Source organism: Rhagoletis zephyria, unplaced genomic scaffold (genome assembly GCF_001687245.7).
Source record: "Rhagoletis zephyria isolate East Lansing unplaced genomic scaffold, Rhagoletis_zephyria_1.1 Rzeph_scaffold_11350, whole genome shotgun sequence".
NCBI lineage: Eukaryota > Metazoa > Arthropoda > Insecta > Diptera > Tephritidae > Rhagoletis > Rhagoletis zephyria.
In genome coordinates, this window is record NW_016168427.1 from 1,516 (window position 1) to 19,307 (window position 17,792).

Sequence of the window (17,792 nt, forward strand, 5' to 3'; positions counted from 1 at the left end):
TAATAAAAGTTGTAACTGTTACGGACCCTGCTTCAAAGGCATATACTAAAATTTAGCGGGCAATATATTTAACCTTAATTGGAATAAGCTCTATATACGGTTATTGAGTCACTATATTTGTGGATAGTGAAGCAGCATTGAAGGTAATAGGATCCAGAATAAAAAAATCGGGAATTGTTTGGAAATGTCACACCACGCTGACGTCACTAAGCCGTATCAACGTCATTCTATGCCGGATTCCCATAGCAATATTGAAGGTCAGATACGTCTCAGTGATGCCAATACATAGAAGAATCGTTCAGCTCTGTACTACCACCGTTGCTAGTCTCTTATAAGTCCACACTTATTTGGTACAAATACCAGCCCCTCAATTCTGTATTTACAATTAAAAATATAAACTCTGATGAGTAATTTATCTCAATCCAAATTGTATGCTCTATTTTTACATTTTCCCGACATGTTAAGAAATTGCTTTTTCTCATGCTACCATTTTCCTTTTTTTTTCCCTACCTCTTTGCAGTGACCACCGTCGAGCCGAACATGTTCACCACATGCATCCCAGTGGGTGGCAATTATACTCCTGGTGCCGGTGCAGCCACAAGCGGCGCATTCGCTCCCAACACACTGGCCAACTCGTCCAGTGACTCACTGTCCTCCGGATTCGAGGCAGCCGGCTATGCGGCCTACTCCACTGCGCTTAGCGTGACCATCGCCATCGGCTGCAGTCTGCTCATCCTCAACGTGCTCATTTTCGCCGGCGTCTACTATCAGCGCGACAAGACGCGGCTGGAGGTGAAGACACTGCAAAAGCAATACCAACAGCGTAGCATGCACCAGCAGGTGCCCTACCCGCCAGACCCCATCAAGCACGCACACTACCACATGGGCCACTCACAGAGCGCCAATGTGATTGTCGACGTGGAAAATCATGGAGGCGATCAGGGCGCCATGCTGCTGGCTGCTGCTGCGGCGGCAGCTAACGCAGCTGATGTTAAGCCACCGCCGCCGCATATTTGCGCCAATAGTGGCATGCAACTCAGCGCCACATTGCAACAGCAACAGCAACAGGGTGGTGGTAGTAGTGTTGACCTATGTGGCATGTCGGCAGCCGCCAAGCAGCAGCAACAGCAACAAGGTGGTGGGATTATGGTCAGCGGGTCACCAGACGTGGCCGCTGGCCTGATGGGAGGCAGCGGTGGCTGCAATGTGACTTATAGCACGACAACCAAGCAACAGCAACAGCAACAGCAGCAGCAACAACATATGCAACAACATCAACAACAACAACAACAGCAACAGCAACAACAACAACAACGTGAGCACATGCAGATCAAAGGCATGAGTTCACAAACATTCGGGCGCGCTGCGACAAGCGTCGGCGGTGGTGGAGGTGGCGGCGTTGGAAATGTTACCATGACCAGCAATCTCGCCTATAATCCCGGCATGATGACGCTGCCCAAAGCGGGCACATTACATCACACAAGCTCAATAAACTACGGACGAAACCCAGGTGGGGGCGGCGGCGGCGGCGGCGTCGGAGTGGGTGGCAGTAGCGGCAATGGTGGCGGTGGCATGACCGCCGCGCTGCTCGACTCACGCGGCAATTTATTACTAACCAGTGGCACAGGTGTCGCCATGGGCGATTGCATGACATTGCCCAGGAATCTGGCTGCTTCGGCTACTCGACACAGCGCAGCGGCAGGTAAGTGCTAACATAACCAAACCATAAGTCAGGCAGGCATAAACGCAAGTGTACATAACCACATAAATAGTAGGCACGGAACGAAAGGAGAGTGGAAGTGCAGTGAGAGGAGTGCAATGACGCGCATGAAGTGAATTGGACAAAAATGTTTGCTTGCTGTGATTTTAGTGGTCACATGTATGTATGCATTAGTATGTGCAATATGTGAACGGCTCGTAAACTGTAGTACCTTAAGCGGAGGAGAGTTAGATTTAATTTTTAGTTTTTCAATTAAAACTGGGATTGTGAAATTTTTTGATAGAAAAAAAAAATTCCATAAAGCCTCGGCGCGCATTCTGCTGCGTTGATATTCCAAATTATATGGATCCCTCCTCCCCTCTTCAGAGCTCGTGCAATAGGAGAGCCATCACAGACTATCTTATTAATATCTCGACCACTGAACTACCAGAGAAACTACTCCGCCATATTAAGGAATAGGGATGCCACCAATTGGAATAAGGATTTTTTTGTTTTTAACCTTACTTAACTAACACAGATCAAAAACAAACTTTTGATAAAAAAATTAAAATTTGCTGGCATGGCACGAGCTTTGAAAGTAGATTCATTGTAGGAATTAAATTTTGTTGTTATTTTCGCAAAGTGAAATGATATAAAAAAAAATATATGAGTAAGTGTTTACCTCAATTTTCACAATTTTGCAGGTAGGTGATTTCGTATTATTATCACGTATTCTTATTATTAGTGAACTAAATAGTTTATTAATTAAAACATATAACTTTTTAACAAAAACAAAAAAAAAAATCGCGCATTTAAGGGTTAAGCTTTAGCAGCTTATAGCTGATGACAATACTTTTGTAAGTTATATGATTTTTTTCTGGCAATCCTTTGCGTTCGAGGACTTCTCAGGTGTCATATTTCAAGGGCTTATTCAAAATTCATAAATAAAAGTATTTAAACAGAGCAGTGCGCGCGACTCGTATGACTACGCCTAGAGACATGACCAACTTGAAGTATTTTGGGTCCTTCGATTTTTGGTTTATACATATGTACATATACTGTAGAGTATTCGTAATGTAAAAGAATCGCGTCTTTATGCTTGAAATCTTTAAACATTTGAATTGGCGCAGCGAATAACGTTGTAAGCGACAAGAATACAATTTTGCATAAATAAAAAGAAAATGTGTTTAATGACGCACAGGAGTATTCAATAAACTTGCACTTAAAGTGTAAAATATTAATGTAAAATGTATGTTCCTTTGTACAATTATATCGTTAAATTTAAAGAAGCTTGTTCTAAGAAAATTGTCGCTTACAACGTTATTCGCGGCGACCATTCAGTTGTAGTAATTCAATGAAAAGCTTCATGTGACTCAAAATGTTTGCCTGTGCATGAATTCTTGTTAATCTCCTTCCTACTTAATCCAATTTAAATGAGTCTTTGTTATCTGGTTTACCTTCCTTACTCGTTACTTACTCTCCTAATCTGTTGAATAAACGCAAATGAATTGAACAGCATGACGTCGACAGAATTAAGCAAAAGGCACAGAAATTGAAATTTATTGCTCTACTACAACATTACAAGTACACACGACAGTTTCTACTTGATTCTATTAGATTAGGATGGCCCGCCAAAAAAACAAGAAGTTTTTCCGCCAATATTAGTATTAAGATTTAAGTGAGCTTGACCGAAATTGAAAATTACCTTCGAAAATCACATTACACATTTTGATTCCGTTGATAAAATTTTTAAACATTTTTGTTCAGACAGTTTAAGCTTAAAACTCTCCCATCAACCAAGGTAATTTTTTTGGAAAAAATATTTTAATTGCGCAATGGGTTCAGCTCACTTAAAATTTTATTTTTAGCCAAAATATTTTAGCCTTAAAATATAATAAATTATATAACTCCTGTGAAAAATACAGTACACATTTTTTTAAGGACAGTAATCCACCCTAATGTATATACATACATACATATGTATGGATGAGTGTAATACTATATACTTCTCAAACATACTTGTGATATGTATGTATATATTTAATTGCGCTTTGCGGGATATTCTTGACTTTTACAGGCTAGCCACAAATAATTACACCATTTGACAAATCTGCATATTTAAGCTAAAATTCACAGCCATTAAAATATTAATTTCGAGCTGATGACATACGCATTACAAGGCCGCATTTCTCGTTGGAGATAGACATATATATATACAAACGTCTGCACATACAATATATGCAATATCATTTTCAATTTAATGGCTTAATTAGCTTTTTGAGCTGAATCGATTTACTGAGAAACATACACACATTTGTATGTACATATGTGCTTCTTTTTCACTGAAATTGCTTTTAATTTGATCTGCAGAGCAGCTTTCAGTGCGGGTGTACTCGATGATTCTCGCAGGAAGCTGCTAAATTACAAGCAAATATTGACGCAAGTGCTACACCAAACAACGTGCGGGTGTGCACATACGCATACCTAGATACATATGCATTCATATATATGCATGTATGTGTACAAATAAGTTTAAGACTTGAAATCGCGTGAAGTGCAACTGCTGGCGCCGAAAAATTCTTACTGATTTCCTGCTTTCGCGAAGCACTTTTCAAAATTAAATTTATGCACACGCACACGCGTAAGCACTATAAGCATTCACACAAGCACACATGCATAGCTTTCAATATACATATGGAGAATTTAAACTTCTGCATAACTTTTGGAGATACCTTTTTGTGTTTTTGGCATACCTATACCCAGTGGGAAAAGTAGTAATGCATTACTAAGGCGTGTTAAATAAATACTGTAATGTATTTCTTATGAGTTCTAAATTCTATTACTGTTTATTATTAAAAAAAAAAAATAAAATAAAAATTATATGTAATCAGCGTTCCAATGTGTCCAAAAAGTCCCGAAAATTTTATATTAAATCGCTTACATTTCTCGCATTTTAGAAAGTTTTACTGATTATTTTTTCGATTAAATTACATTGAGTTTTCCCACTGGGTATACATGCACATGTACATACACATACATGCAGCTGATCAGTCTGTTGAGTGGCAAGAAAACGCCAGGTTGCAATCGTTCAGCGCAACACTCGAGTAAGTACATACATGCAAGGATGTGTGTGTTATTTCAGTACGCAGTTATTTAAAAATGTATTCAACCTGTTCGTTAATACATATGTAAATACGTACATATGTAGTGTTACTTAATTTCATTTTGAACAAATGCATGAAATGACGCCAATAAGTGAATGAATGCATGAGTAAATGAAGTTGCTTATGAAAAGCTGCAAAATCAAGCCAAATTTGTTTATCGAGAAAGGTTGAAAATATAAAAAAAACTCACGACTCATAAAATCGTGAAAAGATTAACGAAACTTTTCTTTGAAATTAACCACATGCAGTAATATATACAGACAATCTTGCATGTATTATGAATTTCCGCTTTATTCGGATCAAAATGCTACGGGATTACCAAAGGATCGCTATTTTGGTATGAAAGCAGAAAGAATTTGGAGATACGAGCGTTAACCCGAAGAAGACTAACCGGGTTATTTTCTTCGGAAAGCCAAAAAAAAACCCCACGGTATTTCACTTGTTCGAGAAAAAATTATGCACTTTTTCATAATAATCTATCGTGGAATCCGTACCTAAATAAAGGCAACAGAGCAGGACCTCCATTTGGACCTCCCTTAAGCAAAGCAGGGCGAGTGGGAGTGCATTCAGTTTTTAACTCTCATCGCATACAGAAATCAAAATTTATTAAATCTAGTTACCAGGACAAAGCCCAATGAATTATGCCCAACGAAATCACAAATATCTCAACAAGTAGAGGGGTCAACAGGGATTCATAGGCGCAAGGCCCTCCATCGGAATGCTATAGAGCGCCATTAGATAAAATTGCTTTAACTGAATGATACAAATATACCAGTCAATTAAAAAAAGTAGGGTTGTCGTAAGACCAATGAAGAGTTGTTTTAAAATAGTGATTCACTGGAATTTAGTTCAATTTTTTTTTTTTTTTTTTACTTTTATAGATAGTTGTGGGCGTTGAAGTGGAAGTGCGTGCGAAAATAGCAATTGAACTAATATTTCTTCGTTGCAGACTTGCCAGTGCACATTTGTACATATGTATGTATGTATGTATGTATAAATTGGCTCTCATGTATGTTAGATGATAAGCAACTTTTATAAATGATAACACACACATTCATGGCTGTAGTTTAGAAGTAAAGCTTACACTGCGTTCTTGGTGCTAAATAAAGTTTAGATATAAGCACTTCCCCTATAGTTAAGTTCATTGTTTATAAATATGTATACACATCCATATATATATGTATAGGCTATTATATCCTTGCCATTTGACAGTAATAATTTTCCAAGTTTATTTCATTTTTTCTGAGTTGCAGAAGAGTTTTGTTGTTGAGACATACTGCGGAATATATTTATATAACATTTTATTTCTTCATTAAAAGAAGTGTCACTGCATGGCTAAACCAGGGAGTGTAATGATTTTTCCAGAGAAGAAAAATAAAGTAAGGAAACAAAGTATTTCCAATCGGGTAGCGCGTGTTCGACTGCCACTGAGGTCTATGCAGGAATAAATATTTTTTATCTGCCATGCATTTTCTTTTATCGATTTTGGCCGAGTCCAAAAAAACACAGAATTCGTTGCTCTCCTGACACCAAAAGGAAATTTCAAGTGAAGCCAAGTCCTTCCCCACTCGGCCTTTTCATTTCAGAGGAGCTTCTCTCTGGTAGCTTTGCTACCAGCAGCCGGTTCCAAAACGAATTCTTTCAGAGCTGGCCAAGCCAACGGGGCCTAAGCCGTTATCGCAAAATTAATTATGATCCCTAGCAAAGAGAAATGTCCAACTTGCTTGTTTCAGACATTTGTTTCAGTTTGGGAGGCGTTTTTTAAATCAAAGATGGCATGGAGTATGAATTTTATAATGAAGAGCAATTGTTTTTAGGAATCAGGTATCTCGCGTGCAGTATTGGATCTATGACAACAAATTCAAGCTTATTATCTTTAATAGATTATATAATGCAGGCAAAACTGCTGCATAAGGGCCTACAATTAGGCTGAGGGAAGCCGGATGCCCAACAAACTCATGTCTTAACGATCTAATATTCTTGAAGGTTTCGATTTCGTCCCTGATTACCTGCATCATTTCGTGTCTCGAATGGCTCCAGGCTGGTTTTCCTCTAAACACGTAGGGAGAAGCTTGGTGGTGGAGTCTCCAGCCAAGAGCGCTTCGTCAATTTCAATTTAGGCGGCAGTGGCTGTCATTAAAAAGGGAGGTTGCGACCTACCTGTCTTACTAGGTCTTCTAACTTTTGCGAGCCTAAAGTATCTAAGAAGTAAGATCGAAAACATTCTAAAAATCACAAATTAATCATTACTCCTAAACTTTGGGGATTTTTATTGCAAAATTGACTGAAAACAAATACTCGAAAAATTAAATTTGATAAAAATAAAGGCAGATTTACAAAAAAGAATATTTATCGAATCCTCATTAGATCATACGCTCGACACTTTACGAGATTTTCAGCCTTTATTGCCACCCATTGTGGGATACTTTTCAATTTCTTAATTTCCATGAACTGTGTACATATGTAAATTTATTTTATTCCGTTATTGAATACTCTTCAAGCTGAAATTTTAAATGAATCAATCAATGATGCCCATCAACATATTTTCAATTTAAAGATTAATTTTTTACTGCTTTTAGTCTGTAAAAAACAACTGAGCTCAGCACTGAGCTAAAATTAATGAGTAACCACAGACGCGCACATAAATACACATACACACATACATATGTGGTTAACGAACTTGTAAAACCCATAAAAAAATTTTGCTTTCATAAAAATAATGTTTAATAATGCGCGTGCATCAGCAGAAGAGAGCTGAGTTGAGCCGCCGATGCCAAAAGACAATCAACGAAAATGCGCTGGAAGAGCAAGCAGCCATCACTCATACGACGCGTACAACTGACGACGCCGAAAAAAGTTTGCAGCCACAAAATGTCAGCAAAGGATGTGGGTGGTGCGCGGTGTAAAGCCTATTGCGACTTATCCAATTTATCAATGGCACCAAATCGAAAATGTGCAATTGACAATTTTCTGCAAATTAAATCAACTAACACAGATTTTATGAAAAACAACAAAACGACACAAAACTTATGAAAAAAAAAAACAAATCAAATTTCCTTTTGCCTTTTGTCCATATCTACCTTGGCTGCGCACCTTCTCCCTCTCCGTCTATGCCGCGCTGTGCTGCGCTTATCATCACTACAGCTGCTGAATAGTTGACTTTCCCAACCAACTTCCATCATTTTATGCTCCAACCAACCGTTCCACAAGGAATGTTTATTTAATGGCCGAGCGATTTTGAGAAGCTAACACACCGGCTCACCGTCTAATGAGAGTCAACATGAAAGTGAAAATAAACATGAAAAAAGTTTTAAAAAATTGCAGAAAATTTGCTGCCTCGACTGCTAGAAAATTTTCATATAAATCGAAATCATTGCAGGCAATCGTAGCAGAAGTGTCCTTTTTTACTCCCCACCCTTGCGGCTAGTACGCTATAAAAACTCATTACATTGCTGCAGCAACAGTAATTTGCAGATAAGTCGAAGGTGATGACAGAGCACCCAGGGAGCTCCTGTACTTTCTAGGAAGAAGATAAGCGGCGGATAGGCAAGAAAAAGAAGTAGCAAAAGTCAAGTCAAATCAAATGAAGTCAAGCAAAATATTTGCAATATTCCCATGTACAAGTGTAAGAATGTGTGTGTGTTTGCCAGTGCAGCAAATAACGAGGCGCACAACGCTTTCCCAAATCTACAAAGCTACAGCGAGAGTGTGCAGCAAAAAGTTCCATACGACAAGTGGAAATCATTACAACTTGTAGTGGCTGTAATTTTTCGCTGACTCCACCTCAGCTCAAGCGAGCAATATGCAATGTGCAAGCCGTGTAGAGAGTGAGAAAAAATGCCGACATTGCTAACTATTCCTGCAGCTAACCTAAAAATCGAACAAATCAAACACAACAAAAAAAAAAAAAGAATCTATACAACCACTTCAAAGACGACTAATGATTTCGCTTCGGTGCCGCCCAGTGCCTGTTATTATTACGAGTACATACAGCGTAGAGTGCAGCGGCGATAGGCAAATGCCGATGCCGATGCAGCTATGATATGCGGGCGGACAGACGAGCATGGCAAACGCTTAGTAGTGCTCGAAGAAAGTAATAAAGCAACAACGGGGATTTCTTGGTACCTGCAATAAAAATACATAAGCACTGCAAAACTAGCAACATTTCTAGCAATTTCTACAATACGTTCAAGTAGTTTAACGGGAAGAGGACGAATGAGGACGAGGTAGCTAGCAAGAAAAATATTGGTTCACTATGGCGATGAAGCTAACTTCTCGATATCTTTTAAGCGGAAAATCTGTATATTCTCGCTTGATTGCATACTTAGCCAGAGCTAGAACCAGAGCATCGAGTTGAGTTGTATCGAAAGTGTTGCTGATTGCAAAGTTCCACAAGCAATTTTAATTGTATTTTCAAACATTTTACTCTGCTCTAGTTGAGGAAGCAGTCGTTGCTGGCGTTTTGTTCATAAATCTATCATAAATTGTTGAAAAGCTGTAAGTGGTTTTAAAGTGGCGGAAGCCATAAGTTGATTCATTTTAATTTAATGCTGAGAAATAATTCAGTTACGGTTAAAAGTTTAGCTGAAATGCGTCAATATTCTACGCTTATTTATCTAAAAATAAATTTCATTAAAATATAAGATTTAAATCTGTTCTGGTCTGAAGTTGAATATCAGGCATGCAAACGCTGCATTGTTGTGGGCGAAATACTAAAACGGAGGAGTTCCTGATTCATCTATTTCAATACCGATGCAGAACTTAAATATGTTCATTATAATGACGCTGCTATCGTAAATAGCTGACCTCATTTCGGATTAAAGTCCGATCTAAAATTAGATACGTTATTTGTATGGTCATGGAGAAATGCATAAGTCTGCAAAATTAATTTACATTAACGCACTTACAACTACAATAGTCAAATGTGCCTGCGAACTCAACAAAATCGGTAATGCAAAAAGTATTTGTTGTTGTTAGGGTACAATTTCACATTTGAAAATCAGTTAACTTAACGCCACAGAACTATGTCACCTTGTATGAGCGCTTTGTAATGCGAGTAGTTCACCAATAGCAAAATCAACAGTGATATCGATTAATAAATCGACAAAAAAATTATTTCGTACGCAAATATATCGATAAATTTACCGATAAAAATGTAGTACGATTAAAATGTTTCACATAAACATACATTTACTCATAGTGATAGCAGTTAAAATTCGATAAATATTTCAGAAATAATTTATCGATTAAAATTTCGATAAAAATAGATATCGATGTTGATATTAATAAAATGTCCATACAAATACCGACAAAATATTATATTTGTTAATCGATAACTATTCCGATAAAAAATATATTTATCGATAAACCGTTCGCTAAAATATAAGTAAGTATTCTGTCGAAAGTTTTGTATAAATTAGGTGAATATTTCACAAACATGTCCCGATATTTTAACAAGTTTTCGCTACTTTTGTTTTTTTTTTATTATACTCGACGAATTTCAACAAATTTTCATCAAAATTTCAAACTATTTATGTGCATTTTGCATGACACCGGACAAAAAAAGTGCGCAAATGCTGCACGCAACCAATTACAGATGAGCATTGTCTACACTGAACATAAAGTTCCTGCAAAAATGTTTTTTTCACCATCAAGTGAAATTTTTCAAAACCACCTCGTTCTTCCTTCCATTCAGTCAGTTAGTTAGAATAGGCCTGATGGAATCTTCGAGGACCAATCTGAACACTGATTTATTTGCTATCACGCAACAATGATATATACGATGTGTTACCAATTAAATATAATTTTGATATAATTTTGTCTATTTTATTAATTTTTTATTTAAGCGTCGGAGAGAAGAACAAAAAGCGCAGTTTTGCTACATTAGGCCACTAAGTAGTTTCGTGAGTAAATGGATTTTTTTTTCGTGTGTTTTGAAATTTTTCGGTTTTTGTTGCACGGTGTTTTAACAAAGCATACATACATATATACATACAAAAATCCAATTTTCATCCTCATTTTTACTACGCTACGACGGGCATTCGTTTGCACTTATTGTATGTTATTATTTAGGCCTCACTTTTATGCTGGCTCCCATTTACGCTCCATTTAGCTGTCGTTTTACAAATCAATTGTTCCGCTTTTTTCGATTTTGACCCTCTTTTAAATTTGCGCATTAGATTATTGCCTTTCTTTTTCAATCAAAATTGCACAAGTTTCATTGCTTGCTTTTATCCTACAATGGCTTGTTGATTTATTTCTGCTGCATTTGACATTTGCCATGGCCGCCACTTATTTTCGTAGTTTTTTTTTTTGCATTTACCTGCAGCATACTTAAGCAGAGTGCCTCGTGGCGCTTTCGCGCTCACGTTTCATTTACCTCTCCCCCCCCCCCCCCCCCNTTCATTTACCCCCCCCCCCCCCCCGCTGTTGCTGTAAGCTACGAATACTTTCATGCATGAACCCTCATCTTCTAGTAACGGTACAAATTTACCTGCATTTCAATTTCGCGCGTAATTTCAAGCCTTTTAGGCCTTTGCCTATTCAAAATGAGGACTATATGAATTTTATTAGCAATGCTAAGTGTGCCCACTTTTGTGTGGATAAAATTTATTCATTTACACTTTCCGCTGCTAAACAAACTCAACTCGATTTTGTTTAACGGTTAATAAACATGAGTACATTGCTTGACATTTTGTTAAATAGGCGGTCTGAAAGGATTTTTATGATCCTAATGAAAATTGTATGTTTGTGATTTATTGCTCTTTAGATGTTTATGCAAATGACTGCAAACGCACCCTTATTGATTATTCACTATTCTTTTACGATTTATTTATGGTCAATTACAAGGCTTTGAAATATGCAAAATCGTATGCAGTGCGTCTGACTTCAAAGCTTACTTTATGGCTGATATAGCTCCCATTCAGGTGTGAGCACTTGTTTTATTTTACTTCGGCTCATTTTGCATGTTTCTGGCAGAAATTGTATGCCTCTACTTTCAGTGTGGTGGGATGTCCTTTTGTTAGGCGGTAAAGCACGCGATTTTAAGTGCCTTTTAATGAGTTTTAAGGCAAATTAGGATATTTAGATCCTCTTTTGCATTGTAGGCAAATTGCTTAGGCACCTTTGCACTCAATTAGGCGCTATTTTGTAAAATGAATGAATAAATAAATTTACACGCACACTTCATGGCCAGATATGTTTTTAATATAATGTTTTATTTATGGTGCCTGGGGGAGAAGAAGAGCAAACCAATATAGCAATGATAAATCAAAGCGACCTCTTAGCCACTTGCGAATTGCACTTTATTATACTAAAATTTAATAATCTAGAAACTCAAATTTTTTTTTAATTTTGATGAAAATTTTTTATGAAATATTTCAAATTTTTTTCGACTCGGGGGCATTATTTTCAACTCGGTTTTATTATGTATTTTATTATTTCTTAACTGGAGCAGGAAATACTACGAAAAAATTCAAAAATCGGGCTCATTTTATTAGCTTTCATTCAAAAAAAATTATCAAATTTAGTGAAAAATGAGGGCTCCAGTGAATTGTGAACACTAAATTTCAGTTTTTAACCACTGTGCATTGTAAGTTTACGGCTGTATCGATCCCCTTTTTGACATTTTGTCCATCAATATTTTTCGGCCAGTCAGCCATTAAGTTTTTTTTCATACCAGTAGATTTATATTTATGTACACTCCTTTTTTGCTAACTAAAACACCAACAGCAACATATACATGTGTATATATCACTGATGGGCACTGTCTTGCCCGCGGGCAAAGCTCTTTTAAGCTTCATTTCCTTCCATATCGATGGTCCTCTGCAATAACGACACAACTCAAAACTCAATAAATCAAAACCCTTACTACTGTTAAGGGTCACATGTTACTAATCTCTAGGAGACATGACCCAAAATGTAAAAACCTCACAACGAAAAAAACTCTAAAGTGCTATAAAAAGTGTTTAAAGTTTTTAATCAGAATTTTATCCTTGCATGGTGGTCTCTCAAACGGCTACACAAAAAGGCTACCAAGGCGGGGGGATTCCCAGAAGTGAATGACAAGGAAAGAAAGACAACCTATAAAAGGTATATCTCTTTCCAGAGGTATCTTTGAACGAATCAGAATCAGAGCAGAGCGCTACAACTAATGAAACCAGCCGGAAAAAATGGCACCCGTACCTTCTGCGGAGGCGGACTGGTTGATGAAAGGCGATTTCTCTTTTCATCCATTTCAATCGATAAGTGAACAATTTTGGCTCGCTATAGGGCCATATAGATCCACTGCACGCATTCAAACAACTAAAGCTGGATCCGGCCCCATTGCGGAGGTTTTTAGATTTTCCTTCCTTTTCAGAGAAACTGGATATTCAGCGCCGGCTTTGCTATCCGAAGCAATCGCAACTCCAAACTCTTTGAGCACTCCTAACTTCATTTTTGAATGTCTTATGAAAGAGACTTATGGCTTTAAAATGGTTATCTACAAAGTACATTTTCATTTCCTCACATCTGCATTTAAAATTGTTTTTTATATTTATAGCCTTCAGCGAACCTTCATTTTATGGAGGAAAATGAATGTATTCCAGTTCTCGTTTTTGACTCGAGTAAAATTTACACATACATTTATATAAATATTTAGATCTTGTTAAGGGTAATAAAGTTCTCGAACAGCCTGCAAGAAGCAACATTTGCTTCAAATGGCATCCGATTGCACGAAAAATTTCGATTTTTCTGCAACATCTTACTGTAGAGATGCTTTATATTCTTCATCGTATTTACTTAAGATTTTGCTATCAAAACTTTATTATTGGCTGCATTTAGAAAGGCAAAAAGCTAGATTTAAAAATTATATAAACTATGTTAATAACAAAGGTGAAAAAATTAAAACAAAAAAAAATCCTGTTTCACGATTTCAGTAGTCTATAAATTTTGTGTCGAGTCATCTAAAACTTCGCCTTCATTTCGCAGTTTTTACTCTAATATTCTATTCCTATGAAATGAGACTGAAGAATGGGACACTTTAACAAATAAACACCACCCTACTATTCATATACACACTAGCGAGTAATTACGCCATTTTGTTAACAAAAACAAATATTAGATTGACTTTGTTTGCTTTTCTTTTGGCCTGCAACTATCAGAAAAAGTCATAGCACAATTACTGCCAATCATCTAAAAGGCCAGCATACTACTACTGTAGACTAATTTTTATGTATGGGCATGCAGTCATATTGATTTGTGAAGAATATGCAGAACAAAGACACATTGTAGCCACAGCCATAAAAGGCAAAATTTATCATCTTCACTTTGACGTTTGACGAGTTTTTTTTTTTTTTTTGAATGCAATCCATGACACAAGGAAAAAAAAGTTAGAAAACAGAAAAAAAAATAGAAAAGAGAAAAACAAAACAACAGTACAATAATCGGTTATTCTGTGGAGTTATTTGAAACAATACACTCGTGTGTATGTAAGGCAAAAAAAAAAAACAAACAGCAGACAAAGCTTATCACATAAGCCACCACGGGATGTGAGTGCTGATAACTTCATATTTATGTATGTACATACATACATACTTATATGTATGTATATGTATGTGACTGTGAAAAAAGCTCAATTTGTTTGCTTTGTAAGAAATACAGGATGGGCAAATATGGTTCACACACACAAACACAACTTACACATGAAACGCGAGTGTGTGTGCACAAACTAAGGGGGCGGTGTGGTGGGTGGAAGCTGGCTTTTGTGAATTTTTCTACAAATTGCCTATACAATTTATGCCTTCGCTTTTCATTTTTCCCTCACACACACACGCGTGCTCACAATTTTCACGAATGACGACGCCATCAAGTTTATGCCTTTTTCACACTTTCGCAATTTTTTCACCATTTTGTTTGTTTTATTATCCGATATTAGTTGTTTTTTGTGCTCTTTTTTTTTTGTTTGTTTTGTTTACTTTGGCATTGTTTGCATTTTCGATTATCGACTTGACGTCTACTTTTTGCTCACCATCTATGTATGCTTCGTACGGTGAATTCATTTATTACGTCGGATTTAGCTGGTATTTATGATGATTATGAACTTTTCAAGAATGTAAATAATTGGCTTTTTGCCAATCATCCAAACACATTTGAAAGTACATACTTATGTACATATGTATGTAAGTATGTTGAGCGATGCCTTTTACTTATTTGGCCTTGAAAGCAAAGAGAAAGTGGGCCCCACATTGAAATTGCAAAAGTCATGGCTTAATGAAAGTATACAAAAAAAAAAATTGGATTACTCATTTGAGCAACATTAAAATTCTGGTGAATTCGTTTATCTTTGAGAATGCATACTCTTGATGGCATCTTATTCTGTATACCGCCAGCACATGGAAGTCTTTAGTATCAGGTTACATGAACATTAACAATAATTAGGGCTGTCTAGCAGCGAAAACTGACTTTTGCTTTCTGCGACCAAATTTTTTTCTATATCGAATTTTTTGCAGCTCTGCACTACATAAACCTTATTTTGATATCGTTGCTCTCTCTCTTGTCTTTTGACTTCTGCTCCAATTCCTTAGCTCTTTGGCAAACAGAAAAATTGCCTTAAATTTCAGTTTTCCTGTTATCCATGTCAGCGAAATTTATTTACGCTTCATTGTCTTCATATGTTTTCCTTATTTTGCCTGCTTTGCATCCGCGACTATTTTTTTTTTTCGCACATATGCTTTTGCATTACATTCCACATACGCATTCAAAAGAATTTGCATAGATTTACTTAAATTGATTGCGTTCTTATCGCCATCAATTTTTTTCAATTTTCTAGCTAATATATTCGCGCTCTCATTTTTCAATATACATAAATAGCGGCTTTCCATTTCTCGGAATGTTAAATTGCTTGCAAAAAAATATGGCCCCTCTTATTATATATTCTAATATTTTCATACTTCATATTTACTGCGAATTGTTTTCTCACTTTCTCATTCAATTACTCATGCTTCAATCACTCACTCACAGGCCAACCTAGTAGTATGTATACCTCGTCGCACAGTGGTCCGAAACCATAATCTAGAGGGGCAACATCATTTAACCAAATTCGTTTGCATGAATTTTTAAAAAATTTTGTATTTAAGTATATTTTAAGTCCCCACGGCCGCTGTGCTGTAGTGATTAGCACTGCGCCCTGCCACTCCGCAGGGCCTGGGTTCAAGCCCTAGTCAAAGCAACATCGCAAAAAAATAGGTTTTTTCTTAACAGCGGCCGCCCCTCGCCATGATAAACAGCTTCTCATGAAAATATAATCGCCATTCGGAGTCGGCGTAAAACTGTAGGTTCCACCATTTTGTGTAACAACATCAATCCTCCTATGGAGTACATTTCGATTCCATTCTTCAAATGTTGCTTATCAGCTATTTTACCGTGCCTTTACAGCTCCTTGGCGCCTGCCTTCGTCTGCAGAGTCTTTGTTGTTCTTAAGANAGAGAGGTGCCAAATAACGGATCGAAGGCCGCAAAGTAGGAAGCTTTCGCCCGGATTAAAGATGTCCAGATCATAGAAGCGCATAAATTGTTTAAGGAAATCGCTAGGCGGGTGAACACTATCAATTCTGGCATCATATATCGCAGCAGAAAAGATGACGCCAATGACGGTAAAGTTTAAAGAACTCATACCACTCGTTACTGGTGGGAGATCACTCACCGTTTGGAGTCCATATTGTACCGTAAAAAATCGCTGTATACTCCTGAGTCTAAAATAGCTTTGCAACACAGTATCGATGCTTTTGTCTCGAGAAGATAATTCCTATGCTCCAAAGTTCGTCTATGAACCAGAAATCATTCAACTTTTAATCAGGAAGTTTTTTGGTTATTCCAGTAGCACTATTTAAAAAAAAAAAATATTTAAATTCGAACACAGGCATCACCGAAAAATGTAAAAAGGGTCGCCAAACACAAAAAAATTCCCTAGAAAAAAGGTGGTGCGGTCTAACGTACATATGGACATACACATGTGTTTATCAATCCCATAGAATTTGAAAATTTTCCGAAACAGAATGACGCCACCAGAGGTTACGTATACGTCGCGTCATTTGACCTAAATACAAACAGGCGAAATACGGAAACCTCATAACAATTGCAGTGAGCAGAGGAATTCAGCGTTTCGAATGTGAAAATAACACAAACAAAAACGAGCAATAATACTAGAAGCTCAAATGCTAATTCTCAAAAGCGCTACTATCATCCATCTGACACAACAATAAATAAATACAACAATCAAGGGATACGCCGATATTAATTGCAAATTCGAAAGTGTATAATTAAAACAAGTGTAATGTTAATTAAAGCGCAAAAGAGAGGTGGCAGTCAACAGCAGGGAAACGCTGAGTGATCGCTGGCGGTGAAAGTGAACGAAATGTGTAAGCGAAATTGGCATGCAAGCGTTATGCGTCCACATAGCTGGCGTGTTTGGGCGAGTGCGAGCGGATGCGGTGATGCAAAATTATGTTAAAATGCATTGTTGTGCAAATAGGAATCAAGGCACATACTACTAAGTTACGATTTTCGGTGTTTTACGGTTGGCTGGCGGTTGCGCTTAATGGAATTCGGCAATGCAGTTGCGGTTCGAGCTGCCGAAGTGATTCCTATTTTATTTTCAATTTCACTGCAACTCTACACAGTATCACCACATGGCTGCCGCCGCCGCTGTAATATATATATCCGATATGGTAGGCACACGCAAGCGCGGCAAATCCTTTTCTATTTCCAATTGTGCGACTGTTGGCATGCAAGTAATTTTGCTGTTGCACTGTTGCATGCAATTAATAGTGTATGTGAATACGAAATTACGTGCTGCATGCACACTGCTGCACACACACGCATGCGATCGCAAGCAATGCACACTGCCATAGCAACGGAAGTTGATTAGCGCTGCATTGGCTGACAACCGGA

The 17,792-nt window shown here is 37.3% G+C and overlaps 1 protein-coding gene across 1 annotated transcript; it reads left to right on the forward strand.

The window, feature by feature from the left end:
* Window positions 1-520: 520 nt before the first annotated feature.
* LOC108377036 (neurogenic protein mastermind-like) lies at window positions 521-1,702 on the forward strand (the record flags this gene model as incomplete). The annotated part of the gene is made up of 1 exon (XM_017633299.1): window positions 521-1,702. A coding segment is annotated over one exon (1,182 nt), but the record flags the coding sequence as incomplete, so codon positions are not given.
* Between the last annotated feature and the right edge of the window lie 16,090 nt (window positions 1,703-17,792).